The 23832-nt window shown below is 44.0% G+C and overlaps 5 protein-coding genes across 6 annotated transcripts in view; 1 reads left to right on the top strand and 4 right to left on the bottom strand.

Moving 5' to 3' along the window:
• The window catches only part of PlexA (plexin A), a 73826-nt gene extending 71133 nt beyond the window's left edge, over positions 1–2693 (top strand). Inside the window, exons 6-10 of the mRNA XM_018027749.2 lie at positions 30–243; positions 319–502; positions 576–1286; positions 1471–1616; positions 1693–2693. Coding sequence (XP_017883238.2) covers positions 30–243; positions 319–502; positions 576–1286; positions 1471–1616; positions 1693–1866 — 1429 coding nt within the window. The 3' untranslated portion in view covers positions 1867–2693. The remainder of the gene's footprint in view (positions 1–29; positions 244–318; positions 503–575; positions 1287–1470; positions 1617–1692) is intronic.
• Positions 2694–6166: 3473 nt separating this feature from the next.
• LOC108626845 (patched domain-containing protein 3) lies at positions 6167–12042 on the bottom strand. 2 transcript variants are annotated; one of them, XM_026815213.1, is made up of 10 exons: positions 11951–12042; positions 11006–11119; positions 10699–10945; positions 10559–10632; positions 10028–10469; positions 8275–8520; positions 7897–8199; positions 7255–7819; positions 6701–7183; positions 6167–6622 (listed from the first exon to the last, which is right to left on the bottom strand). In XM_026815213.1, exons 2-10 carry the CDS (start codon positions 11104–11106, stop codon positions 6231–6233), a joined length of 2853 nt encoding a protein of 950 aa, XP_026671014.1. In that variant the 5' UTR covers positions 11107–11119; positions 11951–12042; the 3' UTR covers positions 6167–6230. The 2 variants fall into 2 exon arrangements, with proteins under 2 accessions (XP_026671014.1, XP_017883252.1); XM_018027763.2 differs by lacking the exon at positions 11951–12042 and adding an exon at positions 11644–11747.
• Positions 12043–12178: 136 nt separating this feature from the next.
• LOC108626829 (prostaglandin E synthase) lies at positions 12179–13858 on the bottom strand. The gene is made up of 2 exons (XM_018027737.2): positions 13451–13858; positions 12179–13085 (listed from the first exon to the last, which is right to left on the bottom strand). The coding sequence occupies exons 1-2, from the start codon at positions 13574–13576 to the stop codon at positions 12738–12740; spliced, it is 474 nt and encodes a 157-aa protein (XP_017883226.1). The 5' UTR covers positions 13577–13858; the 3' UTR covers positions 12179–12737.
• Positions 13859–14165: 307 nt separating this feature from the next.
• LOC108626816 (PI-PLC X domain-containing protein 1) lies at positions 14166–17320 on the bottom strand. Its single transcript, XM_018027710.2, has 7 exons — positions 16945–17320; positions 16685–16815; positions 16422–16595; positions 15987–16218; positions 15525–15875; positions 14879–15060; positions 14166–14761 (listed from the first exon to the last, which is right to left on the bottom strand). Exons 2-7 carry the CDS (start codon positions 16734–16736, stop codon positions 14400–14402), a joined length of 1353 nt encoding a protein of 450 aa, XP_017883199.1. The 5' UTR covers positions 16737–16815; positions 16945–17320; the 3' UTR covers positions 14166–14399.
• A 456-nt stretch (positions 17321–17776) lies between these two features.
• Positions 17777–23786, bottom strand: Notum (palmitoleoyl-protein carboxylesterase notum). The gene is made up of 7 exons (XM_026815200.1): positions 23361–23786; positions 23110–23170; positions 21875–22098; positions 21590–21799; positions 21245–21518; positions 20764–21068; positions 17777–20590 (listed from the first exon to the last, which is right to left on the bottom strand). Exons 1-7 carry the CDS (start codon positions 23752–23754, stop codon positions 20253–20255), a joined length of 1806 nt encoding a protein of 601 aa, XP_026671001.1. The 5' UTR covers positions 23755–23786; the 3' UTR covers positions 17777–20252.
• Positions 23787–23832: the final 46 nt, after the last annotated feature.

Below are 23832 nucleotides of genomic sequence, written 5' to 3' on the forward strand. Positions count from 1 at the left end.
CGTTTATCACGTTTTTACTTGTATTCCAGAACGGAAAGCGTTGCTGAGAAGATGTTGTCAGCCTGGTTCACTTTCCTTTTGTACAAATTTATGCGAGAATGCGCCGGGGAGCCGTTGTACGTGCTGTTCCGCGCGGTGAAACAACAAATCGATAAAGGTCCCGTGGATGCCATTACTTCCGAGGCGCGATACTCATTGTCCGAGGAGAAACTGATTAGACAGTCGATTGACTTCAAACCAATGGTATGAATTATCTATACGAACAATTGCGTTTTTCTCAGTTACAGTTCTGAGATAATTATTTGAAATTGTTTGCAGACGGTCTACGTGTCGATATCTCAACAAACGGTTTTCGTCGGCGGTATGGATCCGAACACAGAGAACGTTCCGGTAAAGGTTCTTGACTGCGACACGATATCTCAAGTAAAGGAGAAGGCGCTGGATACCATTTACAGGGCCACCCCTTACAGTCAAAGACCCAGGAAGGACGACCTTGATCTCGGTAAGATCTCAGAATTTCAAATCGGACAATCTCTTTATTCCAATGAATACAATGAATTTGAAATAAAACGCAGAATGGCGAACCGGAGCATCCGGCAGGCTGATCCTCTACGACGAGGATTCGACGACGAAAACGGAAGGCGAATGGAAGAAGCGGAACACGCTGAACCATTACAGGGTACCGGACGGCGCATCGCTCAATTTAGTCTCGAAGCAATCATCTATTTACAACCTGTCGATCCTCTCCGAGAAAACTGACAAGTCGCATAAATACGAAACGCTGAATCTCAGCAAATTTAGTTCGGCCAGTCCCCCGCTCTCCCGTGCCACGTCGCCGTTAAATCAGAACCACGACGGCGGTTTGAAGTGTTGGCATCTGGTGAAGCACCACGATTCCGATGTGCGGAAAGAAGGAGACCGTGGCAACAAAATGGTCTCGGAGATCTACCTGACGAGGCTACTAGCCACGAAGGGTACGCTCCAGAAATTCGTGGACGATCTGTTCGAAACGATCTTTAGCACTGCCCATCGGGGATCCGCTCTCCCCCTCGCGATTAAGTACATGTTCGACTTCATGGACGACCAAGCGCTGCAACACGGCATATCTGATCCTGAAGTGGTTCACACATGGAAGAGCAACTCGCTTCCGCTCAGGTTTTGGGTGAACCTCATCAAGAACCCGAATTTCATTTTCGACGTGCACAAATCGAATATCGTCGACTCGTGCCTGTCCGTCGTCGCGCAAACATTTATGGACAGCTGTTCCACTTCGGATCATAGATTAGGTACGTGGCGACATAAATTAGGTCTGCCTCAATTATGGATAGACTCCGGATTTCATACATTCGAAAACGCACTTTTTAAACGATGTAGGAGATTCCTATCTTGTGCAAATGTATTAAAAATCCGTAGTCTGTGAAATGGTAACGATTGCAACTTTTATAAACGATGCCCTTTCGATGTTTTTAGGTAAGGACTCGCCGAGTTCTAAACTACTTTACGCAAAAGACATTCCAGTGTACAAAGAGTGGGTAGCACGTTACTACGCAGATATCAAAGCAATGCAAGCCATATCCGATCAAGACATGAACACTATGCTCGCTGAAGAGTCCAGGGTACGTATTTTTTTGTCTTAGGACAGGAAACCCCTTAAAATATGTCTTTACTCATGTGTTTTTCTGTTTTCTGTAGTTGCACACGACGGAGTTCAACACGAATTGTGCCCTGTACGAACTTTATACATACGCGGGTAAATACAACGAACAGCTAATAGTTACCCTGGAAGAGGACGAGTTCTCGCAGAAGCAGAGATTGGCGTACAAGCTTGAACAGGTGCACAATATAATGGCGGTGGACAACCCCTGATGTACCATGAACTCTATGAAGCATATGACAAAGCCCGCCCGTCAAGAGTTACCCTGCTGAATACTCATCCGCAGTTAGGTACTCTTTCAAGGAAGCGCTAAGAGGACTGGCCTATCTCGTAATCGATCGTCTCAGGTTTCCGTGCAAGCCAGTTATCTCAGTTTAGTACGCGAATTATCGGAAGAGATTGCACAACGGACCGTTAATTGAGAAGGAAATGAAAAACGTACGAGCGGAGGAAGGTTTCGAATAAAGTCTCACGAGGACTAAAAGTGTTTCGGGGACGAAGTCTTCTGAATTGTCAGTCGCTGACCGGCAGGTGTGGCAATAATCACGCAGCGCGTCTACGCGTCATTGTACATAAGATACCAAAATCATGATTAATTGTAATAGAACTATCGTTGTGCGCCCACACCGCCCGGCGACCGTTGCCATGCAAAAGAGATGAACACGAAAACTGATAATACTTCGCCGTGTGTACGTGTGTGCGTGTGCGTGTGCGTGTGTCTGTGTGTATTTTGAAGTCGCCGTCGTCGTCGGTGGTTCACGCGCCGCGCACGTGGCGAATAGAATTTTAAATCGAACGAAAAGATGAATAGGACGTTAGTGTTATAAGTGAGTGAACGAATCAGCCGGTCCGGACCCGATTAAATTGTAAATGTGTTTAAGTACGGTCGATATTTTACGCCGCGCTCTATATCGGGGGATCGGCGATTTTTAACGAAGAAACATTTCCATCCACCGCTAATAGCTGAAATTTTTTTTAATTACGAACTGACGAATTTTAATAAATAAGATTAATTAATGATTAACGATGATTAATTAAACAAGTATGGGTATATTATATATACATGGATGGTATGTCGTATGTATATGTGTACATATATACACTTTATACCGGCGCAAAAGTATGTGTGTATGTATATGCAGTATCCGAAGAGCAAAAGCGCGCGTACAGCACCGGCCCCACGGCCGAGTCGCTTCCCTTAAAGACGATCAACCATTGTTACGCTCGTAACAGGAGAAAATCGAGTGCAGAAGACGGTGCATGAAATTCTCGTCCGAATTTGTAAAAGAGCGTGGCAATCTTTGATTGGTCGACGTCGTCGATCGACGAGGGAGACCGGCACGCCGTGCTGTAAGCGCGCCGCGTGCATTACGCGTATTATTTATACTTACATGCATCCAAAACGAAGGAAGGAAGAAAGAAAGAAAGAAAGAAAGAGAGAGGTGTCGTCCGTGAAACCGGAGACAGACTGTGTATTAGTTGATAGGTATTACTCTATGGACTATGGCCGTGCGCGAGGCCAGCTCGATGTGACGGTTGTGTTGAGTGTGCGTGCTTCCTCTCCTTGGTCTCCAGCTCATTGTTCCATTTTATCATTAATCGTTCGTTCTTCATCGTCGTGCATCTCCCGTCACTTCCCCCCCGCCCCCCGACGTTCACTTTTTATCACTGTCACACGCTATTCGTATTATTCAGCGCGGAAAAAAAAAGATATTTCCCCTCGTCCTCGTGTGTCATCACCGGCCCACACTGGCCCCCCCCCCTCCTCTTTGTATTACATATTGTAGTAAAGATGTCCTATCCGTCTATCGGCGCCTCCTTCGACTGTTTATCATCATTCCTAGGAAATCACATTGTGCCACTCTCTCTCCTCCCTATGTAATGCTTCAACGCCTCCGTCGTCATGTTGTTGTCACTCTTAATTATTGTAATATATAATGAATAACGATCACTGTTGAGTATTGTCTGATTGTAATACATTGATATTGAATTGATATGAATTGATAATCATTAATTAAAGCGTAACATTAAACTCTGTCGATGTAGCCATACTCAGTATGAGTGAAAGTTCGTGTGATGCAGATCAGATTGACCGGGAGCCGTTCGCGGCCGACAGTACTCGTAAAAGCATCCCGTTGCATGTTTGCCGACCTGCCTGCGCGCGATGTGTTCGTTCGTTTATTTAACGAGAGCGAGGGAAGAGGGATGGACGAACGGACGAACGAGAGATTCGTAAATCGTACGTACCTTTTTGAAGAATCGCTATCATTTCTTCCAGCCCGATTATGACGTACCGTTACTGTCCTATTTTATAAGCGCACATCGAAATCCAATATGGTGTTCGTATCTTTTTGTACTCGCGTAGGTTAGAGTACTCGGGGTTGTCGTGAAATAATTCATATCGTCGAGGGCGTTGCGAGCAACTAACCTCCGAGAGTTCTGTCGACGCGAGCGGCTGGCTGCGAATGAGTATTGTTCCGTGTATGCGTGAGTGTGTGTCCCGTGCGTCAATTCAATGTGCAAGTTGTCAGTGGAGAAAGTATTTATTGCTCAAAAAACATCGGAAGACCGTGAGTGGAAAGGTAAGGCAGCAGGGAAAGATGCGGAGTTGGTAGGCTACGGGAAAGGAACGGGGGGGAGGTGGAGAACGGATGTGGAAGCATCGGAGCGGCGAACGTACGTGAAAAACGAAGAAGAAGAAGAAGAAGAAGAAGAGAGAAACTATGGATCACAGACAGGGTACTCTGCCGAGTCGGGAAACGTGAAACGAAGCTCACGTCGTTCAGTTGCTGTATCATTTACAAAAGACAAAAAAAATAAATAATTAATAAAAACTACAAAAAAAAAACAAAAATACGACAAAAGGATTCGCGACACCACTCTCCCCCGCGCACGCCGACTTCAAATGGTACTAAATAAACCCAAAGTGCCTCTGGTAGATTTTTGGGCATAAGCTTGAGTAATAAAGACTACATAGCGTTTACTATAAAAGCAGGACTACGACGCGATCGCTGAGTGTAATGAAACGATGATAATAATAATTAAAAGAGAGGAGAGAAAAGGGGAAAGGGGAGGAGATAGAAAGACGAGCAAATGAGAATAAATTAAATTAGGAAGGAGAGAGCGAGAGAAGACGAGTAAAAAAAGAAAAGACAAAATAAAATGTGAGAGACGAGAGTGCATACGACACGGTCGTGTCCGACGCATGCCTCTGATCGTTAAAAGCAAACAGAAACTAATAAGGGAAAATAAGTAACCCGGAATGCGGGTGGAGTGCGGGCGTACCGAGTGTACGCGGTGCGTACGCTAATTACACGTTTAGATAGGTATACATATAGTTGGTAGCCTAGTCTCTATGTCAGTGTCTGCCCTGAGTGTCTTTCCCATGGTGTATCCCTATAAAGTGCGTGTACCTTGAACTTCTGGCAAGCAGACGTGCAATTTCCCTAAAACGTTCAACGAAACCCTCCCGCTCATCCCTTTTCCCCCGGTCATTAATCAAACTCTCGGAACGAAGGAAAGAAACTGCCCCTCTCTCCCTTCTACCGGACGCATCCTCCCGCGCCAACTTATCGCCCCCTTCCACCACCGATATTATCGTTATCATCATCATCATCATCATCATCATCATCATCATCGTCATCATCGTCATGAAAAAGAACCCCTCCATTCTTCGTAACACGTTTAACTGTGCTCACACATCATCACGCGTCCTTCGCCACACTACATCGGCACGTTTTGCTAGGTAAATATTATTATTGTATCGATGGTTCCTCATTAATTATGGAATGTACGATCCCAATTTGTAAAATTTCGAACTAAGTAAGGAGATTGTGTATCGCCGCCGTATCGTTCGTGCGTGGCTTGCTGCCCCCCGGCAGTCTACTAACGTGTGTGCTGAATCGTAATTCGGAACAAAAGAATATCGTACGCCTCGAATCACGAATGCCTCTGCCGAAGGATGAACGTGTTACGTATGAGCCATTATATTTTAGGTCTTCCCGTTTGTCTCGCCTCCGTTCCGGAGCGTCGAGCCCGGCCACGGTCAAGAGGAAACGTGGCCGTCGGACTCGGAGAGAGACGACAAACGGGGAAAACTGAGGAATGACAGTTCATTCGAATGAAAGATACGCGCGAGTGTTCGTGGACTGTGCAAGACTGAGAGAGGCAGCGGAGGGAGCTGGCCAATCAATCCCGGGGTCGCCCCCTCGCCGCTCATTTTTACGTCATAAACATTAATTATGATTATACATACAAAACGAAAAAAAAAAAGATAACGCATCCAGCAACACGATTACGTTACGTTTATAATAGTCATGTTCCTTTCCGATCAATAATTATTATTAATAAAATCTATATCATTCTTGCTACATTATTTTGTACTTGTTTTTTTAATCTTAATATATATTAGATAGAAATATAAATATATATATATAAATAATGCCGTTTTTAAGTTATCCGATCTTTATTATTATTATTATTTTTGTATAAATGTGTGATTAATAGTACGGATAGTGTAATAATTTTGTATGTTTATTGAACCAAAAATAAATATTATTGATAAAGAATGTTCGCTTCAGCTCTCCGACTCCTTGTTCAACGGACTGGTAACAGCGTCGCCGGCGTCTCCTCGTTTCTTCGGAGGTTGCGTTTGCGACCGCAGGCTTCGCGGTCCGATCGTGCTTAAAATAACAGGCAAAAGGAACAGTCCGTGCCAGAGACCGAAAAGTATAACTAAGACAAAAATCCTCAAGAATGCGTGAAACACGTAACTGTCGCAGAAGGCCATCATGGAAAGTGCGAGTAACGTCGAACCGGCGCCGTACGCAACGGCTGCGCCGATGTATCGTACAGCAAGGTGCGCCCTTTTCGTACGATCTTCGCCCCCGGTTTCGCTCGCCGCGTTTATGAACGCGTGTGCAACGTGAGCCGCGTAGTCCACGCATAAACCGATGCCCAGTTCCAAGCCTGTGAATCGATTTGAGAAAACATCGTTTACACTTCTACCGCTCCCCTTCAAGAATTCAGAAGCGAATGCAAACTCACCGATGCAAGATGCGATGTCGATCGTCAATCCCCAGAAATACATGAATCCGCAAACGTTTAAAAGCGTAAGAAGCACGCACAAGAAGATCCAGAAGCAAGTCTGTAGCTCGGCGATCAACAATCCAGTCATTCCCATGACACAGAACAAGGCCAATAAAACGTTGCGCTGCACTTCCTGAGCGATCAGCTTGTCGGTGACCCACAAGCTGAACACTTCGCTCCAAACCGTGACGAAACCGTCGATCCCGACGTCGTGCGCCACGTGCTTGCTTCCATCCATGGCCGGGATCCACTCATGAGGTCCGTGAAATCGTTTAAAAATGAAATCTATAGTGGATACTGAGATCATAGGAGTATCTTGACCGCACGTTAAGGCATCCTTGAAAAGAAAGTTCCGCTGGTATTTTCCACCGTTCCGACTGAATAAGAATTTCGACAGATAACTGCGAAATTTGGTATCCTCAAGCGTCACATTCCGCAAATCTATCAAGTAAAAGAATGGTTTCTTTAATTCGTCTGGCATAGATTTTTAATTCTTTTAATAATCAATTCACCTTTTTGGTAATAATCCCAGACGAATTTCGCAAAAGCGTTAGGCCACGAATTTATAGTTTGTACAGTCGACAAATTGGCGAATCTCTCGGCTAGATTTATTATCTTTGGGAATTCAGAGGTGTAGTTAAAATCTCCCATAAGAATCATCGCTTCGTAGCCGACTTCCGGGTATTCGTTGCGACGTACGTCGATGTATTTGCTCAGATACGTGTGGCTCGGTATGAACCAAGCTGGATCGAACCATTGTTGCAATTGCAATATGCCCACAACTCCGGCCGACGCTGTAACTATCGTTATCAATACTATAACTATTTTACCCGGTATCGTTAGAACCACGTTCGAATATAATTTAGTTATCAGCTTCGCTGGTAGTTCGTCCTGCGGATTGGGAAACTTCTGCGTGAAATTCTCGTGCACGATGCACGGTATTATCGAATTTCTTTTATTCTCGATTCGCCGTGCGTCGATGCAGAAAAACGCGACGTAAAACGTAATTTGAAAGAAAAACGTTAATAATACTCCGCACGCCGCATAAATACAGAACGACTGCAGAGATGGCAATATCTAAAAATGTGTACAATTACGATATGGGATACGTTTTTCTTATACATGTGAAAAATTAATTACAAATGGGATCTTACGGTGGATGCACCAATAATGAATGCAACAACGTCGGTGAGAGAAGTAATAATGATCGCCGATCCTGCGTGACCTAACATTAAAGCTATTCTCTCTTCCAACGGCCTATTTCGGTTCGACGTATGCGCGTGTATTTCTTTCCAAGATGCCATTATCAAGAAATTATCGTCTACGCCAAGAGCTAATAATAAAAATGGCAAAGAAGTGTGTACTGGCCCGTAGGGAATGCCGAGTATGGAACATACACTGATCGACATTATGAAAGCACCACCCACGCATAGGAGACCAACGATAGTGAGGTAGATCTAAAAGAATTCATATTTTTTACATCGGAATCGATACAAATGAGTTCACTTCTTGGAGGATCATGAAAGACTTACCCTCCATCCCACCCAGTTATAATCGGAAAATATGACTAGAACGTAAAAGAACATCAAAATGAATCCTATCGACAATATATCCATATTTCCAAACATCGTCACAAATGTAACATCGCCGAAGCTTCTACCAGCTTCGTACCAAATAGCTGATGTATCATTTGCATCGTTTCTATTGTTTAACAACTTTGCATTTTTATGCAACACATCTAAGTAAGTTAACTCCCACTTCATTACATCGTCGGTTGCCTACAAACAAGAAGCTATCCTGATTCCTAAACGCATTATCCTGCAGTGTAGTGAATAACAATTGATACTTCGAGGAAAGCAATGAGATTAAAATAGTCTTAGTAGAATTGCGTTCTAAATGATATAACGATTGATTTGCATACTTCGAGGAAAAGAATGACTTTGTAGAAAACAGATACAAAACAGAGATTTCATTAAAATGAATTAGCATTATAAATGAGAGACAGTCTGAGGAGAGTCACGTTTAAAATGATACAAGGATTGAATACTTCAAGAAAATGGAGAACAGATACAAAAAAGTGATTTTATTAAAATGAATTAGTATTATAAATTAGAGACAGTCTTATGAGAATCACATTGAAAACGGTACAAGGCCTAAATCATAAAACGCTCGAGACGTACAATAGTCAATTATATTATTAGGTGTACAACTTTGCTTCTGATCGTAGATGTCATACAATAAGTTTAGGCATTTGTAAACATAACACTATCGAAATGTTAATCGATTTGTGTCTGCATCATAGTTATTCTCGATTCAAAATGTCAGTTTACGAGACAAATTCTCATTTGTGGGAGGTTTTAATTTTTTATTTCAATATGAAGAAATCTGCGGTTGAGTTCATCGAATGCTCTCAAATATTTATGGTGATGCCGCCATTAGTGAAAGAACGTGCCGAGTGGTTTCAACGGTGATTTTAACGCCGAAGACCGGCATGGCGGTGGAAGAGAGACGGTTTTCGAAGATGCAGAATTGGAGGCATTCCTTAATCAAGATTCGTGACAAACGCAAGAAGAATTGACAGGATCATTGGGAGTGACTCAACAAGCCATTTCAAAACGCCTCAAAGTCATGGGAGTGATTTAGAAGCAAGGAAATTGGGTGCCATACGAGTTGAAGCCGAGAGATGTTGAACGGCGTTTGTTTGCTTGTGAATAGCTGTTGGCAAGGGAAAGACGGAAGGGATTTCTGCATCGTATTGTGACTGGGAACGAAAAATGGGTTCATTATGATAACCCCAAGTGCAGAAAATCAGGGGAAAAACTAAATATTCACGACTCTAAGGTTATACTCTGTATTTGGTGAGACCAGTCCGGCTATTAGCTATTAAAACTGACTGAAACAATCACAGGCGATCGACAAAAAGAATTTCAATGTAGGTGATGGTAATATGCGTACGTTAACATTACTTTTATTTTGACGCGTAAAAATTATGTTAAAATCCAACAATATCAATGCGAGATCGAGCATCGAAAAAATAAGATGTTGACTTATTACTCATTTTGAATTTTGTCCCCTCACGGGAGACTAACACATGCACGTAGCTGGCTCAATTTCGTTGTTACTAGCTGTACACATTTTGGCTGACCAGCCTTTCGTTGGTACAACAAAGTCGTACACCTAATACACTCTGTTCACTGATTAATTTCATAAAAGTCGTTTGAAAATTAGAATCTATGCGTTTTATCGGTACATCATGATTCAGGCCTTTCAACAAACTTACCTTACCCAATCGGCTGTTCCAACATCATTGCCGAAGTTGTCCATATCTACTTCTGAAAAATTTATGTGAACTGCCCATTGAGTCGTCACAGCTTTAGCCGAGATAATTCTACCCTTCTCGTCCTTCGTTACGCCACCCAGCAATTCAGTGAAATTTAGCGGATGGCCCAAAGTGGGACTGACTTTCGCAGTATTTATATCACTGATAATTTCCTCTTTAGACTTTTCGAGGATCATCTTAGTATCGTACTCCCATACATCCAAAATACTGTTTAAAAGGCAAGCCTTCGGCAAGTTGTTCACTATATTACAATAGAGCTGAGAGTCGGCGTGAACCGCGGGTTCAAATGCGGTACTATTTATCTGTGACTCGGGTTCAACGTCAAAGAAATCATCAAACTCATCACTGCGTCTCTTTCTATGTACAATACCTGATACAACAGGTACTCTACGTAAGAGAGATAAATTAATTGTTTTTTTTTTCTTGTATCATTCTCTATCGTGTCTGTTTGATAACATGCTCAGGAGACTGCTTACTTGAAACATACATCTGTCCATAAAATCTGATCCGGCGTTTGTGCAGAAATAATTTCTTTTGTTATTTCGTTTAGCTGAAGGAAAAATATATATAAATAATATTTTTATTAATGTCTACGGAGTCGATGTAAGAAAGATACCTTGGCAAGAATCTCTGGCATCAACACATCGTCAGCTGTCATTATCATGTGTTCCATTCTCAAACCCTGTCCGAATTTGTCGAACATCCATTCGGTGTCACGAACGAACTCCGAATCCTGTGGCACCCACAATTTCACGGGGTTCTTCTCTTGTCGAAAGAAGTACAAACCGGAGAGAGAAATTAATACTATCACAGTACTCGTAAGGAGCCATCTCTTCGGTTGCCGTGCGATCCTCAGTCCGAGTCTGCAAAACACAGTGTTTAAGAATCGTGTTCTTTGGGGAGAAATTGGTCGCAGAACTTACCCGTAAAAGAAGTGTTCCACGGCTTCCGACAGTCGCTGAGGTACGCGCCGCAGAAAGCCGCGGAGTGTCTGCTTACGAACGATTCCCTCTTCTATCTCCATCCTCTCCGGTCGACTAGAAACCGAGTTACACCACCAGGTAGACTCCCTTTTCTTTCATTATAAATTTTACTCGCGCACGATTACGAAATTCACGCGTTCCTATATGTGGTCGCTATTTTTCGGCCCTCAGTGGCTCGCGAGTCGCGACGGGTCGCGGAGCACCCGCGGTTCTAACCTCTAAATCTGTCGACCGATTAAATACACGAACAGATAGAGGAACGTGAAGAAGAACATGCAGTCGAAGACGAACACTTCCATTTGTAGCAGCCTGTGCACGGAACTTTTATCTAGCTCCGCGAACAGCCGAATGTCACTGTCCATCGTAAACGTTCTCGCCTTATCGCTTGACTCACTATATCAGATTACACGCGGTGGACATTGTGCTGCCCGAGCCCGAGCGCGCGTGCCTAATGTAAAATTGCGGTAAGAGTACGCATGCTTCATTATTATTCAATTAAAAGGAATACATTCATAATTACTTTAAACCGTAAAAATGTGTGTGTTTAAAAGAAAAATATTTAATTAGTACTGCGTTACCTTGTACTGTTTCGCGGAATTGTGTTCTTGAAAATATCTAAGAGGAAACTAAATATAAGTCAAGGTCCCTGATTGATCTAGCACAGACGCGTTTATTCCTTTTTATATATTGGAATCCTCGGCGGTTACGTATATATCCACCGGATCCCGAATAAATTATAATACTAAACAGGTAAGAAGTGGCTTAAGTAAAAAACTGATTGGTGTACATTTAAGGTACGAAGTTCACGTTTTATAAAAGTGTAGAAAACATATTGACTATTGTAATTTGTATGCTAATTCGCTGGGAGTCGAATATATAACCTACCGAATTTCATCAGGAGCCTCGTTAGCTATGAGGGACTTGAACCTCGGACGAGTTTAACTGAAAACCACTCGGGGAATCACTGCACTGTCTTTGCCAGTCGACTCGCTACTACAATACATGTTGCATTGAGAATCTGCACGAGTCGAACCCAAAATTAACTTAATAACTGACTATTGACCTCAAAGACGTAACTCAACGGACACGTCGTAATCTATAGAAGCTTAATACTTATCTATTATATTGAATGATAATGAAGATACGATGACGTCCATTTTTAGATGCACTAGAGATTCAGTTTATCGCGGTTTATATTGTATTATATTGTGCTATGTGCATGCATAATGGCTGTATGAGACAGTGTAATTAATTCATTTCGCGGTTTCTTTCATTCATTAATTAAGAATTAAGAAGCAGAAGGATGCTCGAGGAAAACACAGTGTATAGTCTTTTTTCTGTTGCCGTTATCTATTCGACTTATCGATTAAAAAAAATAGATACTGATCTAACAGTTAATGAACAATAAAGAGATAATGTACAGATTTTTTTATCACCGCATTAGCGATTAAACCTTCTTAAATTTTAATCGATCATTGACATAGTAATTAGGAATGAAAATTTAATCGTTCATTCTGACAGATTTCACAAATATTGTAATTACTTTCTTGCCAACCCAGTTCATCACAAACCCACATTATTGTATTGGTATATTTAATTTATTGAAGCATGAAGTGTTTTATTATACAATGGACGTATGATCGTGTGTACAAAGCGGTTGGAAACGTTCGATTTAAAACGCATAATGGAGTGCAGCTTCGACGGACATGTAAATCAGAATGGAATATTCGAGAGCGGATAGTATCGTTTTACAAGAACGGTGCAGGTTGACAGTTTTCATGTGCAGAAGCGTGCGCGACACGCTGACTATTGCAAAACAGGGTAGGATCAGTCTAGCTAGAGGAAACGACGGCGACGTGCTCAGCCATATCGGTGTAATTAGGAGATAAGTCAGTACGGTTTCAAGATCGTGGCGATGCGCGGATCGGATGCGATCAACGTCCTCGTGGCCGCCCCCTGTCGGGCATAAAATTACATCGGGACCGTTGAACCACATTCTGTCCTCCTCGCTATGGATCACCTGAAATTCATTGCGTCAACTGTGTACCATAATTACTGAGTCACGATATCGTCCGATTTATCGATCAAAATAAAACTGGAGTTAATAACGTCGTTCTCCGATAACGAAATTTAACCTATTAGAGGCCATGCGTGTGTACTTGTTTGTGTATGTAAACAAGTAGTTAACTACACATCAGGAATTATTTCCGTTGCGATAAGCGACGCTTGACTGTGCATAGGTTAATTCGATAAACTGTTGAAGCTTAATAATTTTGATAAGACGTCTATTTAAATTTGCTATGCGCATAAGATAAGATCAAGATGGGAATGGATCGTATAAAATCGATGTGTTAACGAATTACAGGATTTTCATAAAGGAAGTACCTGTCGAGCCACACGAATTTGGCCTGTGAACCACGTCAGGGCGTTCATCTTTAGAACGAGAACGCACGACCACCAAGCGTAAACGGCCCACAGTTCTCTCGGTTGACTCGCGAGATTGTTCACCATTGTTTCACGTCGGCTCGTTTCTGCAGCGCGGAGTGAAACCGGAAGAATAGCTGGCGTGGCTCGTTATTTTCTCAACGTTTCTTTCGCCCCGTTGCGTGCACTATTCCCGGATCCTCGTACGCGCGAGAGGAGCACCGTTTATCAACGTCGCGATAAAGTGACGAACGGCGAGGAGCGCGGTGAAACAAGAGTTAAGCCAGCGGGAGTGTATCGACGCGCTGGAAGCGTGTTAGAAAGTTAGCTCGAACGCAAGAAGAAGATCGCTCCTGTTGAGAGGATCGACGGACGACAGCCGCGTTCAGGTTCAGATTCACTTCGCATCGATTCGTCGTCGGTCGCTGCTACCGGACGATCGACTGCCTCGAAGAGCGGTGTTGCGAACGTGATCTCACTTTCTACGGTGTTTATTTGGAAGTCAAATCGACCCGCGCCAAGCTCGTCCCGGCAACTGTCGCGGCATTTGTTTCGGACGTTTCCGTTTATTCGTACTCGTCGATTGGAAGTGAGCAAACATTGACGAACTTAGATGTCGAAGACGGAGAATTATTGAAATCTTAGAGGAATTGCTTAGGTATAAAAAACGGGTTCGTTTTTCATAGGTACATGTGTTGATATTTATTTTAGTTCTTAATTTACATACTCGGTTACCCTACGTTTCTTTATCACGATGGATCGATAAATCCTATCTGCTAAAACCTTTGTAATTTACGAACAAATCGTCGACCTCGTTTCTTGAACTCCTAAGTATTTCTACTTATTTCTACACTTGCCATTTTATTTAATTTTCTGTGACCTTCTTCCCTTGAAACCGCATCTAATTAGCTTACAAGCGCCACTGGGCGATGTTGCTCTTCTTTATGTTCGACTGTATCGACACGTCGATAAGATTGTTCCCGAGGAAGAAGTCGGACGCGACGATGTTCGTTTCCTTCCACCATTCCTCCTGGAACTTGTACGTGAGATTCCTATTCACCGAGTCGGCCATCTGCCGCAGTCCGCCGGATAAATTGAAGATTATGTCCAACGGGTACGGCGTCAGCTCGGCCATCACCGACCATAACGGGTTCTGGCTGTTCCGCGACTTCTTCGGCCCAATGATGACTTTGTCCAGGTACTTGAATAGTCCTTCCACCGTCTGCTGGTTACCCCAGGCTTGATACATCGGCGGCCAGAGCCAATCGTACTCTAGAAATGGAATCGGCTTACAGTCGCAGTTCGGCGAAATTGGAGTATCAGCAAATAGGAAATGGTAGTTCCATTGAAAATGGGAGTGAAGTTAGTAAAGGCTAATGGTCAATTTACCATTAACTGTGTGTTTATCGCCGTAACAAATTATCAAACGCTTGCCACCAGTCCAAATGTCATTCAAGGTCGGACCAAGACCTTCGACCCCCCTGTCAGGCTTCAAGATTAAGTCTTCGAACTCTCGTAAGAGGATCATGGCTAATCGACGGTGTCTATTGTCCTCGAATCCCACGGGAAATCTGCGATCATCATAATCATATCTTTCTGCTCGTTGCGATTGTTATATAACACGGGTATCTGTTTAATAAAGGGCCTTACCAATGTGAAGCTATAAAAAAATCGAATTTCATTTGATCATTTTTTCATTTTAGTTGAGGCACTTTTTTTTGGTGTCTCAGGAGAAAACGCATAACTTAGTCGCCTTTAGTTATTTTTGTACGAAAAAATTATTTCACACAGTTCATTTATAGGCAAATACATCCATAAAGTTTAAAAAGATTCTATAGAATAGTTTTCTTAAAAAAAATTCCCAAAAATGACCTAAATTTTATGTGATCACACTGGTAAGTCCCTTTAAAAATACTATTCTCTGCCTGATTTACTCGATAAGAAGATTGTATTCAATTGAATTGCGAGCATGAGAACGTTCTCGCGTTATTATCGATCAACAAATTGTCGGTGTTATACTATTTTATCAATTTACCTATGAAAGTCCATAATGACTACCTCTCCCCTAGCGACGTTCAAAAAGTTTCTCACGTCTTTGATAACGGTGGCGAGGGGGGTAATCCGGATGACGTCATGATTGATCCAGAATCTGCTTATGTGGTTGCCCTCCTCGATGGCGGTGCCGTTCGGGATCGACGGATAGTAACCAACTCTGATATCCAAATACCTTATACCGTGGACTAATTGCGTCCACACGTCACGATCCTGTGTTAGTAGGTATCTCTGGAACGCATCCCGTCGTGTCAGGTCGCCGTGCTTGTAACATCCGGAATTATGCGTCCCGGGGATCATTAAGCTTCCTATTGGAAGCCTCCCTAATTGTCTCCTAAGGGTCCGAGAAAAAAACACAGAAGCATAGTGTCGTTATTAAAACTGTGTCATTTAAAATCCCGTGTTGAATCCTCGTGTTACGTCGATTAAACGATTGATTCATTACCTCAAGTCATACATCCACGTCGGCCAGATCTGCAAACAGGAACTGGTGAGAATAGCCCCATCCTTGTAAAGAGCAGCGTGATGTTTCAAGCAATGAGGACCAGGAAGTGTCGCGCCGTCCTTAGTGTCCCATCCACCCGGAAGTGGGGGACGGCCGACCGTGATGTTCGTTCGATAATAACCCCGCGGGTGTTGTAACGAAGTTAGAGTCAACTTCGGCTTCACCGTTTTGTCTACAAGCACAATGTCGATGATTGTGTCGACCGATATCGATGCAACTTCGAGGCTTTAATTTTGCTTACGCGTTTCCAAAGATTTTTTAATAACTAATATTTATAAAAAAATAGCAATCGAAATTATTGTGGAGAAAGTACATCAATATTAAACCTTGAATCACGAGTTACGAGGTTCGAGAGAAGCAAACAAAACTTATTACTATGTGCTGGGTCAGCAGTGAACACCTTGATGGTATCTGGGTATCCTGTGCTCGATGGGCAATCGAGGTCCCAATTTACTTCGAGCTCAGCGTCGACCACCTTGTCGCTGGCAGCGATTGGTCTCCACAACGAGGAGACTGTTAGCCATACCTTTCCGCATTGCGCTGCCAATGCTAGAATCGTGAACGTCAGGTGTTTTATCTGTTCAGTCAGAGAGAGAGAGAGTGTACAGTAAGTGAACGAGATCGACGTTTCCGCTTACCGATGTCGCAGAATAAATGAAGAAACAGCAATATCACTGCTTTCAGCATCATTGAGTAATGCTATTTTATCGGAAAGGTACTTAAGCGCCCAAACGCGCCTCACGACACCGTCGACGTTTATTTATGTTCGCTAAAAGAAACAGGATCGTGCATGTCGACTAAACTGTGTCAGATATTAAGAATATGATATCATATTAAAGAAATGAAGAGTATGGGAAGCGACTGTACAGTATTTGAGGTGCAATAGCTACACACTTACACCTCGCGGCCACTTTGGACGCAGCGAGTCGATCGCCAGGAGTCCCTCGAGTCCCGGTTCTCCTTGTTTCTCGACGGTCGATCGAGCATTCAGCCGCGGTTCGTTGCCCGCCCAGAGAAGCGAGTCCACCGCTTTCCCGTTTCCCTTTTTCGCCAGACAGCTTTCAAGGGGATCGGAAGCCGCTCGATCGGCTCATCGCTCGCGGTCCTCGCAGTTTCGGCGAGCGCTTACCACTTTTTCGGGAACGACACGGTAACGAGTAAAGAGGAACGTCGATCGCGTTATCCCGGCAACCGGCCCGGAGACAGTCCACCGACTGAACGATGGAGAACCGAACGAGCTGTAACCGGACCAGTTTAATATAGAACCCACTCGCTTATGTGACATTCAAGCACATTGTGCCATCCTTCCACTTCCTCGGACACGTCAATTGCCTCGGTGGGGACCACCGTCGTCGCTGTCCTCGTCGCCCGTCCGACGGAACACGCTGCGTTTTTCTCTGTCCGCCGCCCGGTCATCCCATCGGCCGTCGTCCAACCACCGGAGGTCAGGCCCGAGCTGACCCGTCGGCATTAAACACCATTTCCTGCGTACGCCGTTGAACATATAGTTTCGAGACGACAACGACTGCGGCCGGGAGGGCTCGCAGAGGATCGAAGCGTACGCGCGGGCATCGACGGATCTCTCCACCGGGACCGGGGGGACGGGCTCTGATTCTACATTGAATTATCACCCTCGAGCAAGCGGACCGGGAGGGGCCGCGGGGAGCGGGTCGTCACTGCTAACAGGATGATGATTAGGTACAGGTGCGGTCGACTCGATTTATCGTTACCCGCTGCGACGTTTGCCGATCGCGCCGCTTAGCTCCGATTCTGTTCGATCCTGTGACGGATCGCCCTGGATCTGCGTTCGAAATTGTTCACGATTGTTCGCCCGGACACGTGTTTTTGGAACATCAAGAGGAGCAACGTGGAAGTGACGTTTCACCAGATCGACGAAATGAAAACCAATCCGCAGGGCTCGTTCGGTACAACAGATATACAATTTATTTACAGACTTTCACGCCAGTACAAAATAACAATATTTCTTTGCGGGAATGCAAGAGAGAACGGGGAGTCGGTTTCGGAAATAAATTAAACGCTCGATCGAGGAGTCTCACTCCTCTCGCTCGCCCCCGTAAACGCACTCCTGCCGCTTTAAATAAATAATTAATTAGTTCGACGAGTATATATATTACAGTGGTTGGATACAGTTAGACGCGACTGCGCACCGGCGTCTCGTGTCCGCGATTTAAATCTACAGACTTAATTAATTCTTGCCACCGTTTAAACTCCGCTAATCGCCGTTTATAGTACAGAAAAGGACGTTAATACGATTTGATTCGTTGAGGTAGATAATTTAATCAGTCTATGAAGCTGGTTTGTCGGTCGGCCTGCCTTCCTATCGGGGATCAATTCGCGAAACTCGATTTAGGCGCGCGCGTTATCCCGCGTCGAGTTCAACGTTCTTTATCCCGTTTGCCCCGTTCGGTATCGGCGAGCATCGACTATAAGCCGGCAGTGTTAATACTGAACGTTCCGGTTGCGAATTTTCTTAAGTACACGTAAGTTCGTTGTAATATCGGGTGTACAAATAAGTCTCCGCCGTTCGAAATCAGATAGCGCAACCAGTAAATCATGGTGGCTAGTGCCAGATGTAAGACGTCATATCTTAAAGTTGCATATTTGTCAACAACATAATATCGAAATATTAGCGATTGTTTATTAGCGTCGTATATTTTTTTCGTGCGAAAATGTCGAATTTTGAGCCAAATAAACGTCATTTGCCGGAAGTTCTGATTTACTTTTTTAATTTGATGAAATCTGCAGCTGAAGTGCATCGATTGCTCGTAGAAGCATATGGTAAGACTGCATTAAGTGAGAGAAGTCGTCGTGAGTGGTTTCAAAAGTTTAAGAACAGTGAATTTGGTGTCGAAGACAAAGAACGTAGTGGAAGGCCGATAGTGTACGAAGACGCGGAATTGGAAGCATTATTGAATGAAAACGAACGAAATCATTACTGGGGCTCTCTACCGAACTCAGTTGATGAAATTGAGCCGAGCACTCAAGGAAAAACGCGCCCATTATTACTCCAGACATGACGAAATCATTCTTCTGCATGATAATGATCGTCCTCATGTTGCGGCACCAGCCAAAACCTACTTGGTAACACTTAATTGGGAAGTTTTACCCCACCCGCTGTATTCATCAGATATTGCTCCTTCTGATTACTACTTATTTCGATCGATGACGCATGGCCTGTCTGAGCAGCACTTCACATCGTATGAAGATACCAAAAATTGGGTCGATTTATGGCTAGCGTCAAAAGATAAAGCGTTCTTCCGACGCGGTATTCGAATATTGTCAGATAGATGGGAAAAAGTAGTAACCAGCGGTGGATATTACTTTGAATATAACGTAAGGTACCGTTCTTTCACAATAAATGCCCAATTTAAGATGAAAAACGGCGGAAACTTATTTGTGCTCCTAATACAATTTCCTTCTTGCCAAAATAGAAAGGCATCGTTCGTGGCAATGGTATTCATCGGTAAATCGTTCTACGAACGTTCTGTTCTCTACGTACCAGGTACAAATGTTCAGGAGGAAGAGACATTTTGGTGGGTAAAAGATCGAGCCTCGTGGCTGATACAGAAACGTGTCGATCGATGATAAACGGTGTCACCGCGAAGCGAATTAATTCGTAACATGATTGTGTGCCCGTTTACTCTGCCTACAAGCTATGAAATAAATTAAAGTACCCGCGACGAGTAACGTGAAACTTCACACGCGAACGGACCAACGATCGAAGTCGTAAAATTCTTTTAAATTAAACATCTCGTTGGAAGAACATCAAATTCGCATAGAAATTCTAACACGCTATGTACATACAATTTGGTCATCTTTCGAGAATCTCAAACACAAAACAACAGTCCGTTACTACCACGGATGTGAAGGACGGTGTATAAACTTCCAGAAGTGAAGCTTTCAGTCAAGTCGGCCATTTTTATAGTCAACTAGTGTTGTTGCCGTCCTCTAAATCGAAAGCTTGTAACTTTTTCACCGCTACCATAGCCATGGACGCTATCATGGAGATACGTGCACGTTACGTGAAGAGTGCGCCACTTGACTATACAAAATGGCTGAAATCTTAGATACCCCTTCCGCATCCAGTCACAAATCCCGGCAACAGTGCACCGTATTTTAGGTCCATAATTTACTACTTTAGAGACACGGTAGATACGTCTTTCGCTTTAATTTCGTGGCGAACAGTTAATTCGCTCTTTGCGTAAGGAGGTTCAGAAGTTCCTCGTGGTCCATAGTGTTCAGCGTTTGTATGTCGATGCCCAGCGCGTTCGCCACGCTCTTCATATCGAGGCCGAAACTCTTCAACAGCTCGATGAAGTCCATCTCCTCGCCGGTGAACGGGTTGTGCAACTTCGGGCAGCTGTGATTGCACTGTGGCCAAGTGCAACGTTCGATTAATCGGAAGTGGCAGCCCTGGACGCACCTCCGTTTGCCAGATGGTATCACAGATCGCTGCGGTCTGGTCCCGTTGAACATGCCCGTGTGGTTGTTCTCGTTGTTCTGCTTGTTACCCTTCCGGCGACCTGCAATTTCGCGCGATCCAATCTGTCGTTAAGTACATTAATCCATAATGAATTCGACAATCAGAAATGGAATCGTTGATCGACTCATATTTCATTTTCTCTAATTCTACAAGTAAAAAACAAGTGTTTGCAGCAGAATTGCGCCCTCTTAATAGGTTTAACACGAATCTTACCTGCAACTTTCTTCCGCTCGTGGTTCTTCTTGATTCTCGTTCCCTTGTTCCTCTCCCTTCGCCTGCCTTTGTGCTTGCGCCTCTTCCTCTTTTTGTTCTCCGTTAGAATGGTCGATTGCAAGGTTTTCCCCGCGTTCAGTTTGTTGATCAACGCCGAGCCAACTCTCTGAAACTTCACCGCAGGCTCGTGCTTTCTGTTTCTTCCCAGCTCGAACGGAGTTCCGTTTCCTTTAGTCAGTCCGGATCTGAGCAGTTTCCGCATCGACTTCGCGCACGGCTGGTTCGTTTCGATCCTCGAACGAGTACTGAAATTAACAAGAAATGGTTCCCGTGACTCGAACAATGGCTTACAGGGATCGTAACGTAAATCGTTTCTTGCAAGACAATTGTGAACTGTGCGTGGTGTGCTTTAAGTTTACTATTATTATTCAATTGTGGAGTTTGTGTGCAAATAATTGTGTATCGAAAAAGTGTTGCTTACTCGTTTCGGGGATCGGACGACATTTGCTCCCAACAGTACAAAGCCTGCGACAAGGAGACCTCGTCTATTTTAACCAATTGCCAATCCCTCTTCGTCAGGATGCTATGACTAATGCAGCTAGGGGCAAAGACCGCAGTAACGTTTTCGAAGGTCTGTCGCAGACTGTCACCCATCTTGTGTATGTAATCCCATTGCTGCTTCGTAACCGGTGCACCGACGTTGTCCGCCGACATCTGCGCCTCGTCGAACAGCCATTGGAAAACGAACAGAGGTACTGCGAATTGTTTAAATGAATGAAGTCCCAACGAGCGAGTGGATTGATTAACGAAATGGAAGTTCGCGTACCGGTCAACGTTGGATACAACCGATAACCGAAGTAACACCTCCATGGCTCTGTTGGATACTTCGCGACGCAATTGTCGGGCATTCGTGCTTTCCAGAATTCCATTCCCTTGCGGACAGCGTCGACCGATGACAAACCGTTCGACGAATATGGCGCCCTGTCGAGGAACCACCCCGAATCCGACACACCCCTTATATCGACGAATCTCAAACCTTCATGAAAAACAACGAAATTTAATATTGTCAAACGTGTAAAGTTCGCAATTGACGGAGATTTTAGCGTCTTACCTAGTTTATAATGAATCAAATTGCGCACGTGATCTAAATTCAGCATGACGCCGGTTCCGCCGGCGCTGCTACCAGCCATCAGAAGAGAACTCGCGTTCTCGAGTCCGAGGGGAACGAGATCTCGTATCACTTGCGTCACGATCTCCGCCCCCATAAAAGAAAACATATCGTTCGCCGAGGACCTGGTACCACTCCAGCTATCGCTCGTGCAATACGGAACGAAACTGTAAAAATAATTGAACCACGTTACGAATATACAGGGCGTTCCAAAACTAGTGTAAGATATTAAAATGGAAGGTTCCTGACGTAATTTTAAACAACATTTTCCTTAGAGAAAAAATTATCCGAGGCGTGGTTGAAGAGTTATTAACAAAAAACCCCGACCAATCAGAGTGCTCGGTTGGCGCGAGCTTCCAATCCGGACGCTCGGCTTTTGACGCGTGAACAAGCGCTCCGCTCAAGACGAAGCGTTTTAAGAAAATAATGAATAATAAACTACATGAATAACAATGCAAGGAAATTAATAACAATTAATACATTTAATCGTTATTCAAATGGAATGGATGGGGAAAAGATAGATTGTTGATAGGCCGTGCGTTCAGATCCGAGCCAACGCTTCCGATTCGGAGATCGCGCCAACCGAGCGCTCTGATTGGTCGAGGGTTTTTTGTTAATAACTCCTCAACCACATCTAGGACAACTTTTTCGCTAAGGAAAATGTTGTTTAAAATTACGTCAGGAATCTCCCATTTCAATATGTTATACTAATTTTGAAATAATCTGTATACACTCGGAACAGTGGAGGGGGCTGGAATTAGTAAGGATAAGCAGAGATCGAAGATTAAAAATGATGCAAAATACAAAATGGAGGACGATATTGACAGGATGAGTTAAGAATGAAGATTTGTAATAATCGAACCGGTTATCTACGTAAATAATAGATTGTTGATTGGCCAAGCGTTCGGATCCGAGCCAACGCTCCCGATTCGTAGATCGCGTCAACCGAGCGCTCTCATTGGTCGGGGTTTTTTCTTAATAACTCCTCAACCACGCCACGGACAACTTTTTCGCTAAGGAAAATATTGTTTAAAATTACGTCAGGAACCTCCATTTCAATATGTTATACTAGTTTTGGGACAGCCCGTATGTTATTCGTCTTTCTAAATCGATGAGCAGTACAGCAAGCTATGAAAATTTCTCTATTAAATATAAGTATACAGACGGACAATACCTACACGTGATTCGCGTTCCACCAGTATGGATTCTCCTCCGGATTCGATGACAATAAGCCGCCAACTGCAATCATTAAATATTATCAAAGTTATTTAAGTCATAACGTTTCATCGATACGTCGTCGTCGTCGTCGTTTCCCTTTCGGCGAACAATGCGACGACGTACCGTGTTGCGAAATTGGTCGTGCGAGGCCAGGATTGCGGAAACGTTAGAAAGTGTCGGGTATAGGCGGAGCGGCACGCAAGTTACTCACCGTCGCGTGTCTCAGGCCACTGGGTCGACGTCATCAGATGCCTCAACCTGAGCCACCTGTTCCTACAACTCTTGTGGTCGTAGCAGTACCAGCCGCCTTCCAGGTAAATGATCCATCTCTGAGAGCCGTGCGACTTCCGCAGGTAAAATCCCGCCTGCGACCCATCGTTGCAAGTGATCGACCTGTTGCTCAGGTAGACCTTCTTCAGGCTTCGCTGCTCCTCGAGTCCGTACTTCTCCAGGACCTTCACTAGCTTGTTGACTGTGTGGCCCTTAGTCACCGTCGGGCTGGCGGATACTGAGACGGTGTTCGTCCGCTTCTCTTCAGCGGCTATCGTTAATACGAGGGCCGCCAGGCACACGGAAATCTGAAATCGAACCGAGCTTTCGTTCATTTATGATTGAGCCAAATTAGGGTATGAGCCAAAGTTAATATTACTATTATTTAGGCTATTGAAATGATGGACTTTTAG

Source organism: Ceratina calcarata, unplaced genomic scaffold (genome assembly GCF_001652005.2).
Source record: "Ceratina calcarata isolate Rehan_Ccalc_2016 unplaced genomic scaffold, ASM165200v1 scaffold123.2, whole genome shotgun sequence".
Lineage (NCBI taxonomy): Eukaryota > Metazoa > Arthropoda > Insecta > Hymenoptera > Apidae > Ceratina > Ceratina calcarata.